Source organism: Centroberyx affinis, unplaced genomic scaffold (genome assembly GCF_046629955.1).
Source record: "Centroberyx affinis isolate AG114_WGS23_722 - 3 ecotype Tasmania unplaced genomic scaffold, CSIRO-AGI_Caff_v1 ptg003911l_1, whole genome shotgun sequence".
Lineage (NCBI taxonomy): Eukaryota > Metazoa > Chordata > Actinopteri > Beryciformes > Berycidae > Centroberyx > Centroberyx affinis.
Window position 1 is genome coordinate 57,501 of NW_027281745.1, and position 23,912 is coordinate 81,412.

A 23,912-nucleotide genomic window follows, 5' to 3' on the forward strand; every position below is an offset into this window, starting at 1 on the left:
CAAAGGCAAACATATACACCCATCCACCACCCCGACCATAATGCCTGCACTGGCCACCGTTTTATTTCAATGTCACACTACTTCCTGAGTCCCGACTGACAGAAAAAAAAACGTGTTGCAGGCACGAAAGATACTTCCAATTGAAATACATTAGTTTGAAAGTTGTGCTGAGTGTCACGAAAAAAATGGCAAAATCGTGTCCATGTACACGAATCAATAGATTAAATTTTGTGACTATTTCACGAACTGCTGTGAGACCGAGTTGAACAGCTCTTTTCTAAAATGCTATGTTTTCAAAGTTCATCATTCATTATCGAAAATCTAGAAGATCCGTTCTATAAAAGTGTTATGATTTCATCAAGTCTTCTATCCTTTAACGACCACCATTTACTGAGCTGGTGTCTCAAATGTTGGATATCTCAGTTTGTAGTGAAACTGGAACCCTCCTCCCTACCTGCCACAGTGACTCTAGCGGTGGCCTTGACGGTGTTGGCCCCGGCGCTGTGCCTGTTGGAGGCCAGGCAGGTGTAGAGCGCCGGCTTGCTCACGGTCACTTTCAGGACGGACAGGATCACCTCTCCCACCAACGTCTCTTCCACCGACGCACCGGAGATCTGGAGGAAAAAAAAACACGTGGAGGAAAGAGAGAAAGACAGCAGAGACATTGAATCATATGCAAAGAGAAATGACACAAAAAGACTAAATATGTGACCATATTGCTGCATGAGATGGAGATTTTTTTTAACATAAGATGGAGATTGTTTTGAAGTCATCCTCGCCTGGCCTCTAGTTAGTGTGCTTGCTGCAAGCGAAGCAAACTATTATTATCTTGCATGTTATAAAAGCTAAACCACCTTGCATTGACAAAATACTTCACTAGTTCAAGATTCTACCTATCCAGAGAAGAATGTGTGGTAAAAGTAAAATAAAATGTCTGTTATATTTCCCTGGCTCCAGCACAGCAGAGTGAAGCCAGCTATTGGGGCATCACGACCAAAATGTAGGGCACCAAGGCCAAAACCAATGGTTATTAAAATCCTTTTTTCAGTCCTTTTTCCTCAACAAAATAAATATCCTAATAGAAAAATTAAGTGCTGCAGTGTGATACAGCACATATGTAAGATGGCTCAGACTGCAGAGTTAGTTACATGTCCAGTAACACACGATACCATAAGTGTAACCCAGGTTATTTTCTGTAGCTACAAATTACAGATGTCCCCTAAACACCTCACATGCAGAATATCGGTAGACACTACAATTTACCGATGTTCCCTAAACGCCTCATATGCAGGCTACTGCTATAGATAGCGTTTTTGCTGATCTCAACCCAGTTAATTTTGCTATATTCTTCATTACAGCGGCTAATTACCCGCTGTACATTTAAACTGACACTAGTTCTGCTCAAGCACTCATAGCTCTCTCCTTCTTTTAGCGACTTTCTCGCTAATCCCACAGTTGTTTACATGCTTTTCAGATCTGCTAGTTACTTAGCTTAGCAGTTAGCGATAGCTTCTCTCTCTCCCTCTCAGTTTAATTAATAATTAGCTGTTAATGTTTACGTTAACGTTACACATACAGTACTGTGCAAAAGTCTTAGGCACCCTAGATTTTTTATATAAATTTCTTAGAAGTCTTAGATGTTTATTTGTTTTCTGCATTAGTGTGTAAGTAGACTGCTGTTTACTGTAAATTTTTGATATTCAGAAACTTTTAATTTCATTAGTTTTGAAAGCATCTCCGCTTCATGGATTTCTTTGATATATGCCTAAGACTTTTGCACAGTACTGTATATTTGCGGGAGTGGGAGAAATCTCACGCTACTGTTGCTGTCCAGCGTGATGACGGAGACACTGGGAAAGGTGAGTTTGTTTATTTGCTGCGTCGCATGTAGTTTTAAATGAGGAAATCCGCAACTTTCTTTTAAGGGCACAACAGCCAGTTCAGAGCAGGGCATGCCAAACTGGCCGTGTGGATAGTTAATTTTAGAAGGGGCATTACAGGCACACTCCGGGGCATCCACGGCACGGGCCGTTTGGCCGTGGTGTAATTCCTGCCCTGTCAGCGATGGAGGAGATTGCAGCAACCTTTCGTTTTTCTTCTCCATTTTGGTTTCTGGCACTCTGGATGTGTTACACTGCGAGTGTGAAGCACAGTTTGAAAACCGCTTTGAGTGTCCAGAGCGTCAGACTGAGACTCATCTGTAGAAATACGATTTGAATCACATTTCAATCCACGTACAAATGTGGCTTAAATCTGATTTGCAAAAATCTGTTTCCATGTGTTTTTTTGCTGTTCACACTTGATAAAATCAATCTGTCTGGCTGGTTGCAGACTGGGCATTATTCACTTTTCCACCGGAGGGGGAAAACAGACTTGAAGAGCGGTGTGAAAACACTTGCACCACAGTGGAGCGAGGAGAACAGTAGAACATGAGGATCTCCCGTCCCAAACTTTCATCATGACCTCCAAGTAAAATAAAGTGTCTGTCATCATGTGTAATTGTGTGTAAACTGTCAGTCTGTGCTGACTTGATGTTCTCACAGGTGCTGAATGGATCAAATTGTGCGCATTTGTGTGTGTGTGGCATCAATAAAGCTACCTGTCATCATTTAAATGATTTAAAGATTCCTTGATTTTCACACGGCTGCGGAGTGGATAAAGATGCGTGTGTGTGTGTGTGTGCTTGTGTGTGTGTACGTGCGTCTGTGTGAGAGAGAGAGAGAGAGTCTTTGATGTTTGTGTGAATGTGTAAAAAATAAAAATTCCTTGATGTTCCCGCCGATATACAGTGGATATTTCTGTATTCACACTCATAACATACACACATATATCTGTGAGAGTGTGTGTGTGTGTGTGTGTGTGTGTGTGTGTGAGAATCAGCCGGGGTGCTGATGTGTCTATATTTGAAGGTGTGTCTGACACCGCCTGTTTTTAGAATGAGCTTCATCCGGCTCCAGTGAAATTAATGACCTCAACTAGCTGCCAGAAAACCAGCTCCCACAGTCATTTTAATCAGCACACACACACACACACACACACACACACACACACACACCCCTCCCAACACTAAGCATACAGTATTTACACTCTCTTTCTCGCTCTCTCTCTCTCTTTCTCTCCTCTAACATTATTTATGTCTGTATTGCTTGTCCTTTATCCCTGTCTCCTGCACTTTTAGTTAAAGCACACACACACACACACACACACACAGACACACACACACACTAACAAACAGATGGTCTAGCGGTGTGAGTATTTACAACCATTACGGGCCTGTAATCACATTGTAGCACCCAAGTCTATTAAATACCCAGACATTTACAGAGCAGCAGCATGTCTGTGCTCGGTGGCACGCATAAAAATGTCTGCTGCCTTGTTAGAAAGCGTCCAGTTAAACTATATTAGGCTGGTCGAGCCATTTAATCTTAAAAACACTTTTCATGCACCAAGTACATTAAAAAAGATAATACAAATAAATCCATCTTAAAGAATGAATTTTATGATTATATATTACACTATACCATGTCATATATATTTGGGATGGGATGTATATAAAAGGGAGGAGAAGTACTGCACCAGCAAAAGCCAAAAAATGTCTTATATTTGGTGTGTATAGGTACGAAAAATCATAGAAACAGTCAACACACAAAAGTCATACAAAAAACCATGAGTGCCTAACCCTAACCCTTAGACTGGGCATTAACTGGTATTACTTTAATATCATGTATTGCTGTTAACATAGGCTTAATTTACCATGTTTACTTATTTACAAATATAGTGTCCTCTACCTCTGCTGTATTGTTTGTTTTCTTTTTTGTTATTTTGTGGAATCTACCTATACAATTAACAGAGTCAGCTGACTGATTGACTGCACCTGTGCCATGGCCTTGTCCATTTATATGCTTCCAAACCAGGAGCCTGTAGCAGCACTGATGGAAGTTGCTTCGCTTTTATCCTCACATTGTGCACTGAGCACTTTTTTCACTTAAGTATGGAATACTTTAGTACTAACCCTGCAGTTAGTATTACACTGACCATGTATATAAAAGGCACAATGATATTTTTTTTATCTATATGTACTGGTATGTCTAGGCATTTGCATGTGTTATGCACACCAATATCTATCTACGCACAATCACAACCCATAATTTGTCTGTCAGCCTCACACTTTTGTTTTTCCCTTTTTTGTATTGTCTATTTGTTTACTTGTCCTTTTTTTTATTTTGACATATGTCTGGACGTCTATTGTTAAACTGCAAAATAAAGTAGGTAAAAAATTGTGATGGGGAGACTTAATTTCAAATACAGCTTTATTCGTTTCAAGAGTTTGTTTTTTTAATAGAAGTGACACTATCTTAAAGGTAGATCACACTAATTGTTTTAAGATTATGTAAGATCTATGTAAGCGAACTACAGAAAACAGAAAAGAAAACATGGAATTACATCACACCATTGGCACATTTTTCTTTAATAAAAGGAACTGATATTAAAAATTAAATTAACTGTTTATATTATTTCAATTCTTAACCTCGATCTGAATCACCTCTATCTCCTTTAAACTATCTATGACAAAATTAACTGGAAGCTGTTTTAGTAGCGATTTTCCAAACAGTTCCTTTGCGGTTGGAGCATCATAACCTGAGTTCATGCACAGCACATGTAATAAAAATTAAGTCATTCTAAATCGCCATTACATACACTCATTACACATATGTTGGAAATAGAGCTACATGTGAGACTGTCGAAGGCTTGTGTTCATTTGAATATTTGTAAACATGGGAGTAAAATAGACTCATATTTTGAGCTATAAGTGCTCTCCAAAGGGAACATGTGTTTCATCTACTAGTTAAAATCTTCAATAACATGTATGAATATGAGTTTCATCTTTAAAACTGCACCACACTGTCTCGCCTCAGTCATATTTTCTATCATCAGACAATTAACTCACCCCACATCAGTCACCACAACACAGACTTTTAAAAATGTAATTTTCAACACATCTGTGGGTCTAGTTTGAGAAAACATGCATGCTTTACTGTTTAAAACAACATAATGAAAACCTTTTGTTTTTACTTTATTGGGGCAGAGAGAAGCTGAGAATGAGAGAGTGTAGAGTCGATACAGTAGAGGTTTCTTGCAGGTTAAAAGCACATGGGGTTGACAGAGGTCGGGGGTTTAAACCGCTTCACAAACCCCAAGCAACAACTGTGACCTTTTAAAAAGAAAAAAAGGTGCAAGTGCCTGACAGAGTGTGTAAACAAACCTGAGACTGCATCACTGTGTCCGGGCCTCGTTCTGCTTTTACTAGGAAGAATTACACTGAGGAACTAAAATTAGCTTCCACATCAGACAAAATCGAATTAGCTTACAGCATTGTTCTTTTTTGGTCTGTTTCAGATTTTTGTGTAATTCGTCCATCTCAAGGATACAGTCTGGGCAAGTGGAGAACTTTCCAAATATCCTTTTTTAGTTCTTTGGGAAGTACTGTATGTCACTCGCACTTTGAGACAAGGCTACTTGCAGTGATATTGAGTCATGAATAATATCTCTCAGCAAATGCAACAGCTTAGTCTTTGAGTATTGCATGTGTTTACAGAGGCAAGGGTCTTAAAAACCAAAATATCACAATTCTGGATTGTGTTAAAATATAAATATTTAATAGGAAGCTCTGGACCTATGCTGAAACTTTGGCAAACTCATTACATTAAGCTTAAAAACGGGGCAATCCAACCAGAAGCACATGGTTACAAGCCACTTCCAACACACACACACTCACACACACACACACCAGGTCACTGCAAAGTAACGGTAGCCAGCTGAGATGAAGGGTATAGCTGAGGCGCTCTCTCTTCACACTTCACTATTGACACTCAGCCACTCATCTTACACTCATCTTGCACACACACACACACACACACACACACACACACACACACACACACACACACCCTGCAGCTTAAGCTTAACAGTGCCTTCACACTGTGTAGACTCTTGAGGACTGACTACTGTCATGTCAGCCTCCTAGTGGTGATTACAAGCAGACATGGCTGCAGGGAGTCCACTAATGTCAGCAGTCCAAGGTGACAAAAATCCAAATGATCAGTTATATTCACATTAATACAATCAACTCCACTTGTGCAAATTGTGACACATCACAGCTCTTCTTCTACTTATTCTAAACAAACTGGAAACATAAAAATGCATCCTGTGCAGCAGAGGATTTTTCCCAGGAAAGAGCTACCAGACACCGGCTGTTTAGAACAGACAATAGAAAATCTGGATATAGGTTGAATCACTAATGTATGGTATCAATCAGCCGTAGAGAGTAGTAAAACGGAAATGTATTTATATGAGAAAGTTGCAGATTGTTACTTTAAATTCATGAATAAAGATGATTTTGGATTTAAACACATGAATGCTTCCAAGTTCTAGCAATGTGCTGTCAGCCTGTTGTTCTGCTTCTCCTGGCATCTAGCGAAACAATTTATTGTGATAAGATAGAATGGCAATAAAACTTTTAGCTTTGGAGGTGAATAGATCTGCTTTAATGTGCTCTGTTTCTGTACACAATGAGCACAAGCTACCAATCAGGAAGTATGTAAATCCAAAACATAGAAAAGAAGCTTCCCACACTAGAAGATGACTGGAATCGCATAAGTGAGAATTGTTATTGCTTATAGGCAAGTCAAAGTCAAGTTTTTTTTCTATGTTTGGTGTTGCATTTAGTGATCCACGCTAAGTTAAGTGTTGAGCGCAGTGTTATTTTTGTTTTTCAGAGTATGTAAATCCTCCCTACATTATCTGTAAGCAGGTGGTAGGTGGGGTGGTGGAGGGAGACTGAAAGCAGCAGAATTTTAATAGCAGGCAGCAACACAGCAGCTAAATTCACACCAGTAGACTACATGGAGTCAGACTGGGGGAGCACCAGCACAGTTTAAATAGTCGGCCCTTTGACTGCAGACTGACAGAGGTTCCTAACTCAAATTATGTTACTCATTATCGTTTCTTTAGATCAAGTGGGAATTATAATGGAAACACTCAAAAATTCTGGTTATTTTCTTAAATCTGGTGGGATCGATAACACCAACGAGGATTAGCTTGGCTGTGGGAATATTTTGTTCCAAATTGTGATTTCCACCATTTGAAAAAAGTGGCATCTATCCTTACAAAATGTTTGATACCATAAAAATCTTTTAATGGCAGGTAACTTAAGTATGTGGTTGATAAATCTCTTCTAGCCTGGATCCTCTGGATTTTAGATATCCTGAATCACAAAAAATGTTTTGTATGTTTTATATATATTATATATATACGTGTGTGTGTGTGTGTGTGTGTGTGTATTTAAATATGTAATATCTATATTAGGGTTTAACCCAGGGTTTTTGAAGGTCGATACCAATATTTTTGGCTGGACCGCAACAGCGGGGCCAGCCCTACAAACGCAAATGTCTGTCACTCACTGACTGACTGAGTGATCAAGTTACACCATTGGTCGGCCGTGGCACGTGGCACATCATAGGATCACAGAGCCAGAAATGTAAGTTTTGTTTTCTCCGCCGTCTAGTTTCTCCGCTGAGATCAGGAGCCCGTTTCTCCCACACAGTAAGCAGGCTGACCAATATCATGCATGTAAGCTGAAGCTAAAGTAGAATCTATACAATTATATCATATCACTGTTTATGTCGATGCATATGCGCGAGCTCAGTCCACCTGAAATCCTCTGTTCTGTCGGGGGAGAGAGAGACACAAACAAGCATGGAGGTTTCATCACGCCAAGGGCTTATTGCCGACCTTCCCGAAGTTTCCCGGGGCCACGGTTCCGGCCAGTGCCACTAGCTGGGCGCCGGTTTGTTCCCGGTTATCCAGCCGAGATTTCGGCCGGGGTCCCGATGACGATACGTCACCGGGTGTCCGGCAAACAGCGTTTTCGGCACCGACGGGTAACAGAGCGCCTGGCACTTGGATCGGCAGGATCAATGCGGGCCGTGGGCGCGGTGGAGAGGACAGCGGCGGAGAGAGAGACGGGACGCGCTGGAACTGAGATCAGTATGGATGTATGGACTATTATTCTGTATTAGCAGTCTACAGCGGAGTTAGTTACACCATTGGTCGGCCGTGGCACGCGGCACATCCATACACGGTCCAGCCATATACTAGGTTTTGACCTAGTCTTGTTGTATTGAAGCTGCCGATAGCATGATTCTGTGCTGTTATTCAATATCTTTACATTTTTTCATTTTCATGCCAAAACAAATCAAGTCTTCAGTGTTTCCCCCAGAATTTCCTTCTCATCAGGGTGTAAAAGCCTCTGAAGCAGCATTCAGAGCATCATGTGACACTAAAACTCTCCACTGAAACCAGACTGATGCAATTATTTTAGTGTCAGCAGCTCTTTAAGGCAGAGAGAAACCACACCTGTTCACTGGAAGATAAACTCTGGGGGACATTACTGCCTTTAAATGAAGAATTAATTTACAAAAACATTATTAAACAATTAAATGAATATATAAAATGTTCCAAGAAAATACAGTTTCATTGCAGGTTTTACAAATGTTTTTCTGTATCCGCGGTCAGGGAGGAACCTCCATCATATCGGCAGTATTGGCTGATATTGAATATTTATTAAAATATCAGCCCCTATATATTGGTTTAACCCTAATGTAAATATATATACAGTATATATATACTTTATATACTGTACATTCTTCACAGCTGCTCTGTAGATTTGTGATTCTCTGAACTCATTTGTTACTAGTATTTTTTGCTTTGTCAGCTGCAGGCCAGCTGACCACCAAGTCACTCACATCAGCCCATCACTGACTTTCAGAATGTGAATCATGTTGACTAGACTCTTATAGAAAATGATTTACTTAACGCTTTCTGAATTTACATCAGTCATATGCATTTGCTGTTCCATGCACATTTTAAACATCCATTTCTATATCTGACTAATTCCCTTAGACTAAAGTGTTAATCATGATGACTTTACTCATATATTACAACCTGCTGACTTGGCTCTCTCTCTAAATCTATTTCAGTTATAATGTCACTTGTTTAACATATTCATTAGTAACTCCCTCCATGTCTCCTGTAATTATTTTTCTGGATCTATTTTATCAAACTCCATCAGCATTCTCTCAATCTGTAACAGTTACATTTTATTTAATATACTCCTGGAAGTCTTGTGTAATTATCCTCTATTGAAATATATTACAGCAACCCTTGCGACATCACTCAAAAATGATACTGTATGAGATTATTATTCTTCGTTGCCATTGGAGGAAAACATCAAGGAGGGAAAAGTCAACTTTTCGTAATGGAAAATAAAAAAAAAAAACATAAGATTACTGAATTTATTTGTGATCCCGCTATGGAAGAGGATTAGGGTCACATGACATTTTTTTTGAGTTCTGAGTTTAATAAAGAAAAAAGTCAGAATTCCGAGTTCTGACTTTTATTCTCAGAATTCTGACTTTATTCTCAGAATCTCAGAAGTCTGACTTTAATCTCAGAATTCCGACTTTAATCTCAGAATTCCGACTTTTTTCTCAAAATTCTGACTTTAATCTCAGAATTCCGACTTTAATCTCAGAATTCTAATTGTCAGAACTCAAATACATATATCCTCTTCCGCACCTCCCAGCTTAAATCCCTTTTAGTTTTTTACTCTTTATTTGAGACAGTAAAAAGGCTGAGAGGGAGACATTTAGGGCTGGGTATCGGTACTCGATACTTTTAAGGTATCAACCGAAATAACCCAGTACCAAGTAGTATCGAAACTTCTCCAGACAAATGATACCTGCATTCGATACTTTTTGTACACAGATCTAGAAAAAAATGCCTATTTGTATGGTTTTGCTCGCAGCCAATCACCGCAAGCGTTCTTCGATTTAATGCGGTGTGTGTGACGGAGTTGGCAGTTCAGCGTGCCGAGATGCCACCAAAACGTTAAAAAAAAAGGTATTGAATGAAGTACTCTATTGGTATCGGTATCACTTTAAGGGTACTGGTATTAGAGACAGGGAAGAGACAGGGAAGACACAGGAGAAAAGGTTCAGACCCACAGGGTTACATAGCGGCATACTTGACATCAAACTTGGTGATACGAGGTTTTCCTTTGACAACATCATCACATCGGCCCCTTTATAAAGACCCAATTAAAGCTGATAACCCGGTGTATTATTAGCTAAATAGACAGCTATCTGCGCTATCGTCTGCCTTCATAATGAGAATTCCCTCTCTGTTTATATCACTGATCCCACAGCTCAGCATCCAGGACATTAGCTGGTGTGTGTGTGTGTCTGTATGCGTGTGTGTTTGTGAGAGAGAGAGACAGAGTGTGCTTACTTGTATGTGTGTATTTCTATGTGTGTGTGTGTGTTCCTAGTGTGTGTGTGCATTCCTGTGCTTGCCCATGCCCATGTATGTGTTCAGTCATTAGCTTGGGAGGAATGGTGCTAATCGTTTTGTTGACCGAGACACATGGACATCAGAAAGAGGCTGTGGTACCAGAGCCATACAGGCACAGAGTCGCAAACATTACTGGTGTTTTGTTTTTGTTTTTGTTTTTTTTCCAAGTACAGATGAAACTGACATGGTTGGTAAGTATCAGTCATACAATTTGTTTATTTGTGAATTTATTCACTTATTTATGTTACCTATCCTCATGTGATGTCCGCTTCGAAATATGAAAGTATGTAAGGGACTTCTATGGTCGCAGGGTGGGGGATGGGGAAGATATTGTTCATTTTGAAATATGAAATATGAAAATAACTTCAAATAGATTTGGTCCCCCCCCAAAAAAAAACATTGCTGGTGTCTCAAAAGAAAATAATCTCATTTATCTGACACTCTTTAGGAATAAAGCTTCTGTAGAATGAACCGATTGGGACACAGGACTGTATAGGGGTTTTGCAGTTGTGTAACAAATCTCCCAGCAGCCATGTGTATTGGAGAATTGTCCGTAAATAATGACTAAATACACAACTACCAGACTACAAAAAGAGAGCTTCCTGAAAGAGATTGTTGTGGTGTGGGTGTAGGTCAATTCAGTAATGTTATATCCTAAGCCAATGAATCATCTGATAAGGTTTGTTTCTAAATTTAGGCGACACAGTAAACTGTCTTGACTTCTCTGTACTCCAGAACAGCCTGAGCTCGAGAAGAGTTCAGATGAACCCAACAGGCAGCTGTTCTTTGGCTTTGTTAGCAAGCTGAGTAGCTGGCAGGCTAACTTAGCCAGCGGGGTCTCATTAAAAAGTCGTGAAATGAGCGCAGACTCTGAAAAGCAGATTAATGTGCTGTGGATACAAATTAGTGCTGGGCGATAATTCAATATTATCGTTTATTGTCTTTCAGTGGAATCATATTGAATTGTTTATAGTTGTGTCTCCTTCATGTAACCGTTTTGTGTTGGGAACATGGAATTTTAACACTTTTTTGACACAACCACCAATACGTAATTTGGTGTTAACAAGTTGATTTCACGTATTTGTATGAGATCAATTTAGTGAAGCAACCAATGTTAATATTAACATGCAACTACAACCCATTACTAAGCCGACATTATCTAAACACAAAATCAATCAGATGGATCGGTGGTGCAATGATCAGTTCCCAGTCAAAAACAGCAGAGAAATTGACCATGTCTATTGAATGAGATTGTCAAGTTGTAGGTTCTATTGAATGAGATTGTCAAGTTGTAGGTGTAGTGCAAGACGTTCACAACAGTTGTGTCCTAGAGCTGAGGACCTCCAATATGGCCGCCAGACGGTGTGTTATTGAAACTCAAAGCAGAAAATAATTTAAAAAAAATTTAAAATAATAAAAAAAAAAGTGAAATGTGTATGTACACCGACTTTTAAATGCCTTGTTGAATCTAATTTTGCGTCTAAGTGGGGAAGCAGGGTGGTGGAGTGAGTAGAGTCAGACCGAGGTTCAACCTGCCATGTTGGAGAGCAGCCGCTCAGCCGACTGTGACCTCTGACCTCCCTCTGGAGAGGTTCCACCATTGGGGATCAATAACATATGAAAGATTACTCTAATAATAACTAGAAGAAGAGAAATTACCTTCACAAAGTGCACTAAAACAACCAAAATCTTAAAGACAACGTATAGTAAATGATGAATGGAGTAAAATCTCACACAATAATTTGCAGTTGTCTGCATATATCAGATAATTTTTAATCTCATCTCATTTCATCTCAATCTCCATGAGGTATGAGGATTATATAAATTAAGTTTCATTTCCGTACTAAATGCAGTATTTAATGCAGGTTGCCTTCTCTGTTCATCTAGTCTCTTCATTGTCACAACTCAGTCGTTATGTAAGGCTCTGCAGCTGACAATGTGCCACAATGCGTCTGATGTCAGCTATGTGTTGAAATGCCTCTGATGCTGGCTGTGCTGACTGACATTTGAGCTGAACTCGACTCGTGAGCGAGACTCGAATATTCCTGCTGAGGTCACCGGCATGAGGCAGAGAGAGAGAGAGAGAGAGAGAGAGAGAGAGAGAGAGAGAGAGGGATGGATGGATGGATGGATGGATGGATAGATGCCCACACGCACGTACATCACCTTGCTTAATTTCATCCAAAAATTGCTGAACATTTATTCATTTGTATTACCATTACCAAAGTTTATTTTGGTATTTTTTTTAGCTCAGCTCATTTTTTTAGCTCAGCTCATTCATAAAAGTTTATGTACGCACGGTGCATTTTCATAAAAATTGTCAAATTGAAAGATGCAAAATTTCGGCTATCAGCAGCTTTAATACAAACACAAAAATATCAGTATCGGCCTTCAAAAAACCCATTTCGGTTGAATCCTATAACACGCACACACACACACACACACACACACTGAACCTGACTACTCACAGTATTTCCATTTTCCAGCCAGGTGATGGTGGGGATGGGGTTTCCTGTGGCGTTGCACTCGAGGGAAACCTGGCTGCCGTACGCTACCCTCTTCTCCTTAGGAACCCGCAGGATTCGCGCCGGAGCTGGAAACACACACCAGGAGCACACACACACACACACACACACACACATAAATGTACATCCAAAAATCCTGCTTCATCCCTCCATCAATGCCACCAAACAAACAAAATTTGATATGAAGACACTGAAATTCTTCTACTTGACTGCCTCTGCACTCTGAAACCTCTGGTACATGTGTGTGTGTGTGTGTGTGTGTGTGTGTGTGTGTGTGTGTGTGTGTTTGTGATGCATATGCAAAGAAACACATTCCTCATTACACTGTGTGTTATGTGGAAACTTACTATAAAAGTCTCTTCCACCCTGCCGGTCCATCATTACAAACACATATTGTGTGGTCAAGCTATGTTCAAACCCACAGAACTTTACTTTAAATTCTAGTCAAGATCCCAAGATTTCCAAAGATATCAAATATGTCAATTACAGGGAAATGTGTATAAAATGATGCACAAGACATTTAGATTTTTTCCATTTAATGTAATGGTGCAGCCATAAAAAATGGCGCCTTGGGTTTGAATATTTCACTCAATTTGCGTCCTTTAGCTTCAATGAAGCATTGGAATGAGCAGACACAGAATATGTGATATTTCCATGCAGTATAGAAAAAATGTTGCTCTTTTTTTATTTCAAGGGGAAAATCAGGGTTTAAGGGTTAAAAAATAGAAACCAGTGAACTTAGACTGCTAGCCTTTCTAAAAACACCCTTGATGCATTTATCCTGTATCTATCCTACAGTAGTACTAGACAGTAGCAGTCTGCTCAAGGCATTTATCCTGCATTTAGGTTGCATTGGTACTACAGACACTTCTTTCTTGATTGTTGTACAACAGAAGCAAACAGCTCCTCCAGCAAATATGGAATAAAAAGAACTTATGCCACATCTGTAAGCTCCATCATGATTTATTTATATATTTATCTGCATTGTCCCAACAGGATTGTTTCTTTGAAGACATACTGTACCTACAACCATGTATTCACACATAAAAACTTTAACATGGCACAACAGTAACATTATTGAACATAGTTAAGAGGTAGGTAGGGAAAGCAGGTAAAATACACACCCTGCACCTCGATGGTGACCGGCTTTGAAAAGGCGAAGCCGAAGCTGTTTCTGGCCACACAGCGATACTGTCCTGCATCCTCCTTCTGGATGTTGTGGATCTTCAACGCACCGTAGTCGAGAATGCTGACGCGGTCGCTGACCTGAGAGACAAGACGCTTAGTTAGAATCACTCAATTTTTAGAGATAAAATAAACTTTTTTATATTTATAAACTATTTTATAAGCAAACATCTTAAAGATCCAGTGCAATGATTTCAACTCAGTCAGGGAAAGTTTGATGTTGATTTCAAAAATAATGAGCATCATTTTCTTTCAGTTTTTGATAGATGGACTCCTGACTTCAATACAAACCCATAACGTGCTTAACGTCCATGCCAGTAGTCAGTATGAGATTTATGTCAACATAATATGTCATTTTTTTTAAATGGTAGATATCTCATTTTGGAACAATATATAGTCATATTTGTTGAAATAAAAATGGGACACCTTGATAAGTTCATCATCTTTGAGCCAGGTGACATCCGGTTTGGGGTTGCCGAGGGTAACACAGGGTAACACCGCTTTGGATTCAATCAGGAGGGTCACATTGGTGGGATGGCGTTTAATCTGAGGCTCTGATGGAGAGAGAGAGAGAGAGAGAGAGAGAGAGAGAGAGAGAGAGAGAGAAATGATGAACAAAACACAGCACAGTATTTTAGCTTTTCTAGCAGTGTGTGTCTGTTTTTAAGAGATAATTAAATGTTTATCTCACAGTGAAATATGTTTTTTATTCACAAATGGGAGATGACCTCTCAAAAGCCAGTTTTTGTGGTTTTAGTGCTACTTATCTATGTATACAGCTTGATGAGCTTACTCTCTAACCCTAAAGCTATCAAAACCTGCAACATTTGGCACATTTTCTTAAACTATGGATGTGTCCCTTGAAAGCCATTTGTTCTCTAAACCCCTGGTAAAATACTATTCATAGTATTCCCATGATGTAACATGCATTTCCTTCCAATATGGTGCTTTACCATATACACAGCTCATTGGCTGTGGCTGTCATTCAAAAGTTTGGACACACCTGATTAAATGTTCTATGTTTTTCATTCTCTTAAAGCCATTTTGATCTAAAGGCTTCTGCTTAAATGCCTGAAAATAGTTTCTTAGACAAATATAAACAGTGAAGTTGATTCTATGTATGAATTTCTTTCCAAAGCCTTTGCCTTTCCATCAAGGCAAAGGGCGGCTACTTTAAAGAATCTAAAATATAAGATGATTTGTTTAACACTTTTTTGGTCACTGTATAATTCAATTTGTGTTATTTCATGGTTTTGAAGTCTTTACTATTATTCTAAAATGTGGAAAATAGTGTGTGTGTCTAAACTTTTGACTGGCAGTTTAGTTTCCTCCAAAAACCTGAACTGGAGACCCAGACTGGACTAGAGGGAGGACTCAGACGTACTCATCTTGAGCTGCAGCGCCCCGCAGCTCTTGGCCGGCTCTCCGATGCCGTTGTTGGCGAGGCAGCAGTACTCTCCGTTGTCCGTCTCTCTAACATGAGGGATGATCAGCATCTGACCCTGCTCTCTGGTGAGGTACCGCGGGTCGTAGTACCTGGTGGGAGGAAAGAAAGGGGAGGGGCAGAAGGTGAGAAGAACTGACAAAAAAAAAAAAGTTTGGACACACCACATTGTTCTTTATTTTTACTATTTTCCACATTTTAGAATAGTAGGAAAGACATCAGAACTATGAAATAACACAAATGGAATTATGCAATGACCAAAATATGTGTTAGATGTAAGCAGAAAATCCAAGCTCCGCCCACACTGTTTGATTGACAGGTGATCTCTGGGAAGTGCAGTGCAGAAACACCACAGCAGTGAGTGCTTAGCAACAAAGATGGAGGAATGTAGGATGAAAATATAAAAGGATGAAAAAAATGACAAAAAACAACAATAATCATTTTTTTGCTAAAACTTTGGTGTATTCGTTCAAGTAAACATGATGATTAGACTTAAAAGAGATGAGATGGTGAGTACAGTGACATGAAAGAGGTTGCAGGTGTACTCTTACATGATTGGGTAGTTGTTCCTGGTCCAGGTGATGTCAGCAGGGGGGCGGGACTCCACCTCACAGATGAAGGTGGCATTGTGATCCAGCAGGACATCGACTGTCTCTAATAAGGTGATGATGCGTGGGGCTGGAGGAGGAATACAGGAGAAGAGAACAGGAAGAGTTTCATGAACAAATGAGAAATCCACCATTTGGAATAAGTGACACCTTCTCTTACAAAATGATTGCTAGCACACAAATGAAACAGATTATGGTATGTTTTTTTAAAGGATTGCAGGTAATTACAGTGTTGTCGTTAGGGTTAGACAATTAGTTACAAAATAATATAATGATGTTTTTCCAAAATGGAGATGTAGCATTTAGGAAAACAATGTTTCACACTATTGTTGTCTTTGTACTTGTCATTGTCTTCATTATTATCATTATCGCCATAACTACCATCAATAGCATCATTAACATTATAATCTCTACCATCATCGTCATATAATCATCATAATCGATCGAACCTCCAAAAAAGAAGATGGAGGATGATAAGAAGAAGAAGAAAGAGGAGGGGGAGGAGGAGGAGAAAGAGGAGAAGAAGAAGGACAAGAAGAAGAAGGAGGAGGAGGACAAGAAGAAGAAGAAACAGGAGGAGGAGGAGAAAGAGAAGGAGGAGGACAAAAAAAAGAAGGAGGAGGAGGAAATTTACTCCATCTATTCAGAGGTTCGTTCACAAGTTCAGCACCCTTTGCAGAGATCATGAAGGAATAAGAAATAAAAATGAAATAATAATAATAATGAAACCGTATTAAGGGAGCTGCTCTCTTCGGCCAGCACATCAAAGTTTGACCATCAAATGAACTGCAGGCCAGAAAAACATCAGCTTCAACTGGAATGACCTAAGCTATTAACATCTAAGAAGTCCAATCCAAATAAACAGGGACATAAACTATAACAGAAAGTCATTTGTCTCTGTTTATCTGTCTCTGTGGACGTGACAGAACTGTTTGCTGCTATGTGCAGAATGTGTCACTCGTCTCTTTTGGACTCGTAGGCATGTTTACTGGAAGTGTCGTCTGTGTACAGCGCTTCCTAATGACAGCTAAAGAATAGTTTGCAGATGATTTGTTAAATGCCTAAAGTATTGTATTATTTTTTTGGGAATGGTAACTCCAGCAGTGCTCCAATTCTCAAACTTAGCTACAGTGCGCTATTTTGGGATGTAAGTAATACCATAGTTAACAACAGGAAAGCAATTCTCTCTCTCTCTTTCTCTCTCTCTCTCTCTCTCTCTCTCTCTCTCTCTCTCTCTCTCTCTCTCTCTCACTCGTATTATGCCTGTGTGTGTGTGTGGCCCAACTCCATGCAAGTCAATGGGACCACAACCCAACTTCAGCTAAAAATATAAAGTCAATACATTTTTTCCACAAGAGGTTATGGTCTCAGTAGCTAATTTCACTGCTTTTTATGTGTCTCCTTATAGCGATTTTCTAAATAATTGTGTCCTTAACAGGATATAACGGTTATAGAATGGGTTGTTTTCCTAGTGATTGACAGGTCGCCTGTCCAGTGATCGACAGGTCACCGATTACGGGCCAATAGCGGCTCTGCAGCATGGCGGTGACCACATACACAAACTCCAGGCTTCCAAAACGGCCCTTCAGAAGCCAGTGGGTGACATCACACTCACTACAGCCATCCTTTTTACCGTCTATGCTTAAGACCCCAAGACAATCATTTGACAGCAAGTGGCAAAGAGTTAATGTCTTGACTGCGGAGTGAATCAATGTGAAACAGTTTCTCAGAATGCCTTCGCTGGCCAATCAAAATGTAATTTTCATCAAAGCCGTGTGGCAAAACCGCTAACGAGTCAACGGTGTGTTTTTGCAAATCTAAGCACAAAGTCGAGCAAACAGTTGAGTGCGCTGTTTCTCTCCTGCTGCGGCACTCGGAGAACTGTAAACAGCCGTGTCTTTTCAGCTGAATTATTTAAAATTCCTGGCATTCCTATTTTAGACTGACTCATCTGTTTCGGTCGGTCAGCATCCGGCTATGACTGTTTATTAGTGGGACCAGATCAGACGCTCTGAGGTTTGTTACGACTTTGAACTGCGATGGAGCAGCGGGAGGAGAAGGAGGGGAAGAAGAGGAGGGCGAGAGGGTGGCGAAGAGAGGAAAGGCTATATCTGTTTATTAGTGAAATTTAGATCTGAAGGTTTGGGGTTTGTTACAACCTTAAATGAAGCGGGGAGAAAGAGGAGAAGAAGAAGAGAGGAGAGGCTGTGTATATTTATTAGTCGAACTGAATCAGAGGTTTTTGCGGTTTGTTTAGTCCAACTTCATCCTTTCAGTCAGGCAGGAGATAAAGCAAAGATCACATTTTATAAAGAGTTTCAGTCTCATTTCAACAGAAGTTCTCTGTTAAAAAGGAAAAGGGGGTAAATTACACTTCTTATGTACATCTGTACATGTACAAATTATTAGAACCACCTGCACTTTTTAACAAGACTAACCAGGTGAATTTCCAGGGTAAAGCTACAATCCGTATTTATTTCCCCTATCAAGTCCACTTCAAATGTGGAAAGGAGGTGTAGATAAAGGTAAAGAAACAGGTTAAAGAGGAACGTTTGAGACAACTGAGACAAAGATTGTGTAAAAGGGGGGACAACTCAATATTAATAGGGTGGTCTGACAATTTTATGCTCTCTGTGAATACATTGTGAGGGAAGAAAATGAGATGAGAGGGGAAGAAAAAGAAATAGAGATGAAAGGAGAATAAAGGGGGGGGGAGGATGAGGGGGGAAGAGAGGAGAGGCAGCAACTGTTTATTAGTGGATTCAGATCAGAGACTTTGGGGTTGGTTTCAACTTTGTATGAACTGAAAGAAGAGGAAGAGGGGAGAAGAGGAGACAAAAAAGGAGCGGAGGAGAAAAGAGAAGAGCGGGGATGGAGAGGAGAGGAAAGGAAAGGAAAGGAAAGGAAAGGAAAGGGATGAAAGGACAATATGCTTGTTTTGACTCTTGTGAAACAAAGATTTCACAATAACATAACTCAAATACCAGCAACCCCCCCCCCCCCCCCAACCCACTCCTGCTGTTTGTTTGAGTTATGAATGGGTGATGGGAGGAAAGCTACTGTAAGGCGAACTAAAACCCCGACACACAATCCTTAGCCAAGGTCAGACTGAGGTTTGAAACACTGAAACATTTTCTCAACCAAGGACAACCTGAGGTGAAACTGTCACACCACACTGCAGTGTCCATTTCAGCTATTCAGTCTGAAAATCATACTTTTCTCAAATCAAGTTACATAATCTGCTAATGGATTAAGTTTTATTTTTGTTCTTTTTTATTAAATTTAAATGTGAAAATATAATATATGACATAAATCAAAAATGAAGTGCAGAGTGCATATCAATGGAAGTTACAATCGATTATAAACAGGTATTAAACATGGCCCTAAACAAAAAGGATAAACACAGACAATTACAACAAGAAATAATTAAATAAATAAATAAAAAAGGAGGGAGGGGGGAGTGTTGATACTGAGATTATTGATAATAGCAGGGGGATTAAGTTAATTTCATTTATTTTCAATGCAATTTAACTTGTTTATGGAATTTTCTTGGACAACTATCTGATTTACACCAGTTCCTGACAGTCTGTGTGAGCTAACGCCTGATGATATCGCTCTTGACATGATCCGGACAGTGTCGCCGTGGTAACCCCCTCGCATTTTCAGCTGCTCAAAGCTGGAGGACGACGCTGACAGCGAGCGACTGGTGTCCCAACACATTTATTATTATTATCATTATAACCTTTATTTAAACAGGGAGGGCCATTGAGAGCAAGCTCTCTTCAACAAGGACGCCCTGATTACAGTACATACAAAAACAATAAAAGCACACGAAAGTTACAGTATATATCAACAACAAATCATATATAAGAACAATAAAAACAATAAAAGTACATATAAAAACAATAAAAGCACACAAATAAAACCACACGAAAGTTACAGTATACAACAACAGATTATACAACAAACAGGACAAAGACATCAACATAAGGGACAACATCAATTCAACGAAAACACATGCATTCACACTGCTCTATGTCAGTCAAAAGAGATTTAAATTGATTAAAAGGGATTAGCTTTCATTCACAAGCCAAAAAAATTAAAGGACAAAACAGTGTTATTATTCCAGTATTTAGCATGGTGATATATTTCCTCTTCACTAGATGTTTCTGTTGGATCTCTGCTCTGATTAGCGAGCTTACGCCCCTCTATTATGAAGATGTGACTTTATCTCAGTTCATTACAGGACACCATAAGCCGTGCCACAGATCTGTCGATGTTGCTGCTATTCCGTAGCTCATCAACAGAGGTCAGTAATAATCAGAAATGACTTAATGCCCCTTTAGGAATAGTATGTTTTTTAGACAATAATGATGAATACAATATTAAATGACTTAGTGCGTAACATTAAGGCAAAGTCCAAAACACAAGGGGTTTGAATCTGCCTGAGCCCTTTTCTGCATGTCATCCCTTCTCCTCCCATCCCCTCCCTGTCTTCCCTGTTGATCTCCACTGAAAAACGATCAATAAACCACAATAAGCCCACAAAAAAAAAGAAGACTTGTGAGGTTTATTAGTATTTGCAGTCTTCTGTAATGTCACGATACAGACGATACATTTGTTTTCATTATGTCTGAAGAGATGATAGCATCTGAAGGGTGATGCATTATAGAGAGAGATTGGGCTCAATATTATTGATAAATGTGTGTATAATGATCCATAAATAAGAGACACATCACAAATGTGTTTTACTATCCACAAACAAATATTTCTCAAAAAAATACATATGGAAATTGGAAACATATATTTTGTTTTTCCTGTACAAAGTATGAGATATTTGTGAAAAAGGGGAAACGTACTCACAAATATGTATCCATTTGTACAAATCATTGTAGGCTACACTCAATTAAATGACAATTTACAAGGCACAAGTTGAGAGATATTTGCTGTAAAACTTTTGCAAAACTTACTATAATTAATTGTTAATCTATCTTTCCCTCTCTCCCTCCTTGATTCCTTGCTTTCTTTCCTTGCTCTTTGGTCGTGCCATCTGAATTTATGAATTACATTGATTTTGAAATTTGCCTGTATTCTCTCTTTATTTTTCTCTGTCTCTCCATATAGTAAATTCTTCACAAGTTTCATTGTGGTAAAATAAGAACGTACACAAGAGGATCAGATCTCAACAACTGAACCTCATCCATTGTTTGTGTTGATTCAAAACACACAGAGGAAAATGTCGACTACAAAACTGTAGAGCGAGTGCAGCCACTTGTATATGTGTGCGTGTGTGTGTGTGTGTGTGTGTGTGTGTGTGTGTGTTTGTGTGACTGTGGGCTGTCCTGGTCAGTCATCTCTCTGTCTCCACTCAGTCTCTCCTCCAAAAGCTACATGTGGACTCTCTCAGCACGATGCCACACACACACACACACACACACACACACATACACATACACACAAGCATGCACACACACCCATGCATACATACAGAGAAGAAAACAGAGAGAGAAATAGACACACAAAGTGAGAAATAGAGAGAGAGAGAGAAATAGAGAGAGATAGAGAGAGAGAGAGAGAGAGACAGAGAGAGAGTGTGAGAGAGAGAGAAATAGAGTGAGAGAGAGAGAGAGAGAGAGAGAGATAGAGAGAGAGAGAGAGAGAATAACAAGGCCTAGCACTGGACATACTGAGCAGAATGATATGATGAGAATTTCAGGTCGAGACACTATAAAAACATATTATGTCACAAAACACCCTGTCGGCACTTTTTTTTTTTTCAATAAAGACCGGCTCGCTGTACATCATTCTGCTCATTTCACAGCTACCTACCAAAGACAATAATTTGATACAAAATACAAAACGATTTTATTACAAGCTAAAGTAATTTACTAACTTTCACCAAAAACACTAGTCTAGCAGGACTGATGTAGTAATGTCATTTTTACACTTTAAGCCAAAATTACATTACTTCTTCACTGTGGAGTGATATGATTAGATGTCACGTCTCTCTCTTTCTCTCTCTCTTCCTTCTTTCCTGTAACACTCGTATATTCATCTAATAAATATGAAATACTCAAAAAATCTTTTAGAATTGACTCAAACTACATATTGTAAGATAAGATAAAATAAGTTATCTCTTTATTAATCCCCTTGGGGAAATTCGGGTGCCACAGCAGCAACTGGCAAAACAGTACCAGGGAAAAATAAATATACAGAAGATAATAAAGAGAAGAGGTAATAATAAAAAAAACAACTAAAGGTAATGTACATAATATAAAACTATAGAAACAGTGCAAAAATGCAAATAAATTGTTCAATATCTTAACTATTCTGTACAAATTATCAAGACCATTGTGCTCTGAGGAAACCTCCAGGAAATCTATGATTTGTTCTCTTCACCTTCATGCTGAACCTGCTGGCTTGTATGGGACAGACTGACTATGGTCAAAATCTGCATGTTTTCTCACCCTCGGCTCAAAATGAACCCAAAGCTAATTAAAGCCAGCTCAGCCCAGCAGAACACATAAAACTGAATCCTTTTGTGTCGTCAAACGCAGCCATGCCTCAAACCACAGCCATCTATCTACACAGAGTCAATAATAATAATATTAATACACTTTTATAGCACTTGTCAAAGTTGCGAAATGCTTTGCAGACAGTAAAAGACATGAGAAATAAAAACACAATAAGACAAACAGCAAACAGTGAGACCATTAAAATCACCAGAGCCTCAATAGTCGATATAATAGAAGTAATGATTTGAAGATTTTAGACAGAAGAAAACTCTTTACACTTTTTTCCAGTTACTGAGAAGCTGTGACCTAAACACAGTGAAGCCGAGGCCTGTTCTGTTCTGCTCAGCAGCAGCCAGTTCACTGTGGTCAAGCCTAACTCAACCACGCCACGGATGATTAAACCCAAATTAGGCTATAACTCATCTTAAAAAGGCCAAGCCTGTTCAAACCTGGCTTGTTAGCTCAGTTCTGTCAAACACAACTTTACTCAGCACAGATAAGTCCAATTAAGCCCAAATTAGCCTTGCCTATCACTAATTCAAATTGAATGTGATATTTCACTTTGGTAGAACATTGTCTGCATGTACACCTCTGTAGAAGTTTAGGATAATCATGCACCTCACACATTAGCTGACTTGGGGATCTGCTATTTCCACTGACATTCAGACTTTTATCCCCAGCTGTCAACAGTAGTAAAATTACTGTTTACCTGAATCTGCTTTTCCTTCATTGTAAAGGTGTTTGAAGAATTTATTTTTTAAAGTCCCACTGAAACGGAAGTTAGAGCGTCTTTAGCTTCTGTACTGTGACGTATTTCCCAGTGAAACTGAATATTTGAGCGGTGTACAGTTACAAGAGGGATTTAAATCAAATCCTTCGCATTTGATTGGACCGTTAAACAGTGGGCGGGGCTTAGAGTTTAGTGCGATACGGAGCTACAGAGAGAAACGGAGCTACAGAGGACTGTTGGCTCCACACACACCAGGTTGAAGAATGATTGATGGGTGGATGTCATGATATTATTGGTTGAAATTGGTTGGTTCATGCTTACGTAAGCACATGGCATATTTTGTTTTACAGGAAGAAAACATGATTGGATTTTGATATAAAAATACAAAGAAATGGATTTTTTTGGCATATATTGTTAAATAGGTGCACGATATGACCGGGGATGTGATCTAAAAGGGTTAAAAATGCATTTTTCATTTCATCTCGACTTTAAACC

General features: G+C 39.3%; 1 protein-coding gene across 1 annotated transcript in view; it reads right to left on the reverse strand.

The window, feature by feature from the left end:
- musk (muscle, skeletal, receptor tyrosine kinase) overlaps positions 1-23,912 on the reverse strand; it is a 59,576-nt gene that overhangs the window by 31,912 nt on the left and 3,752 nt on the right. The window contains exons 2-7 of the mRNA XM_071541611.1: positions 16,116-16,242; positions 15,505-15,656; positions 14,547-14,674; positions 14,060-14,201; positions 12,879-13,003; positions 455-614 (exon numbers count right to left, since the gene is read on the reverse strand). Of these exons, the coding sequence (XP_071397712.1) occupies positions 455-614; positions 12,879-13,003; positions 14,060-14,201; positions 14,547-14,674; positions 15,505-15,656; positions 16,116-16,242 (834 nt within the window). The remainder of the gene's footprint in view (positions 1-454; positions 615-12,878; positions 13,004-14,059; positions 14,202-14,546; positions 14,675-15,504; positions 15,657-16,115; positions 16,243-23,912) is intronic.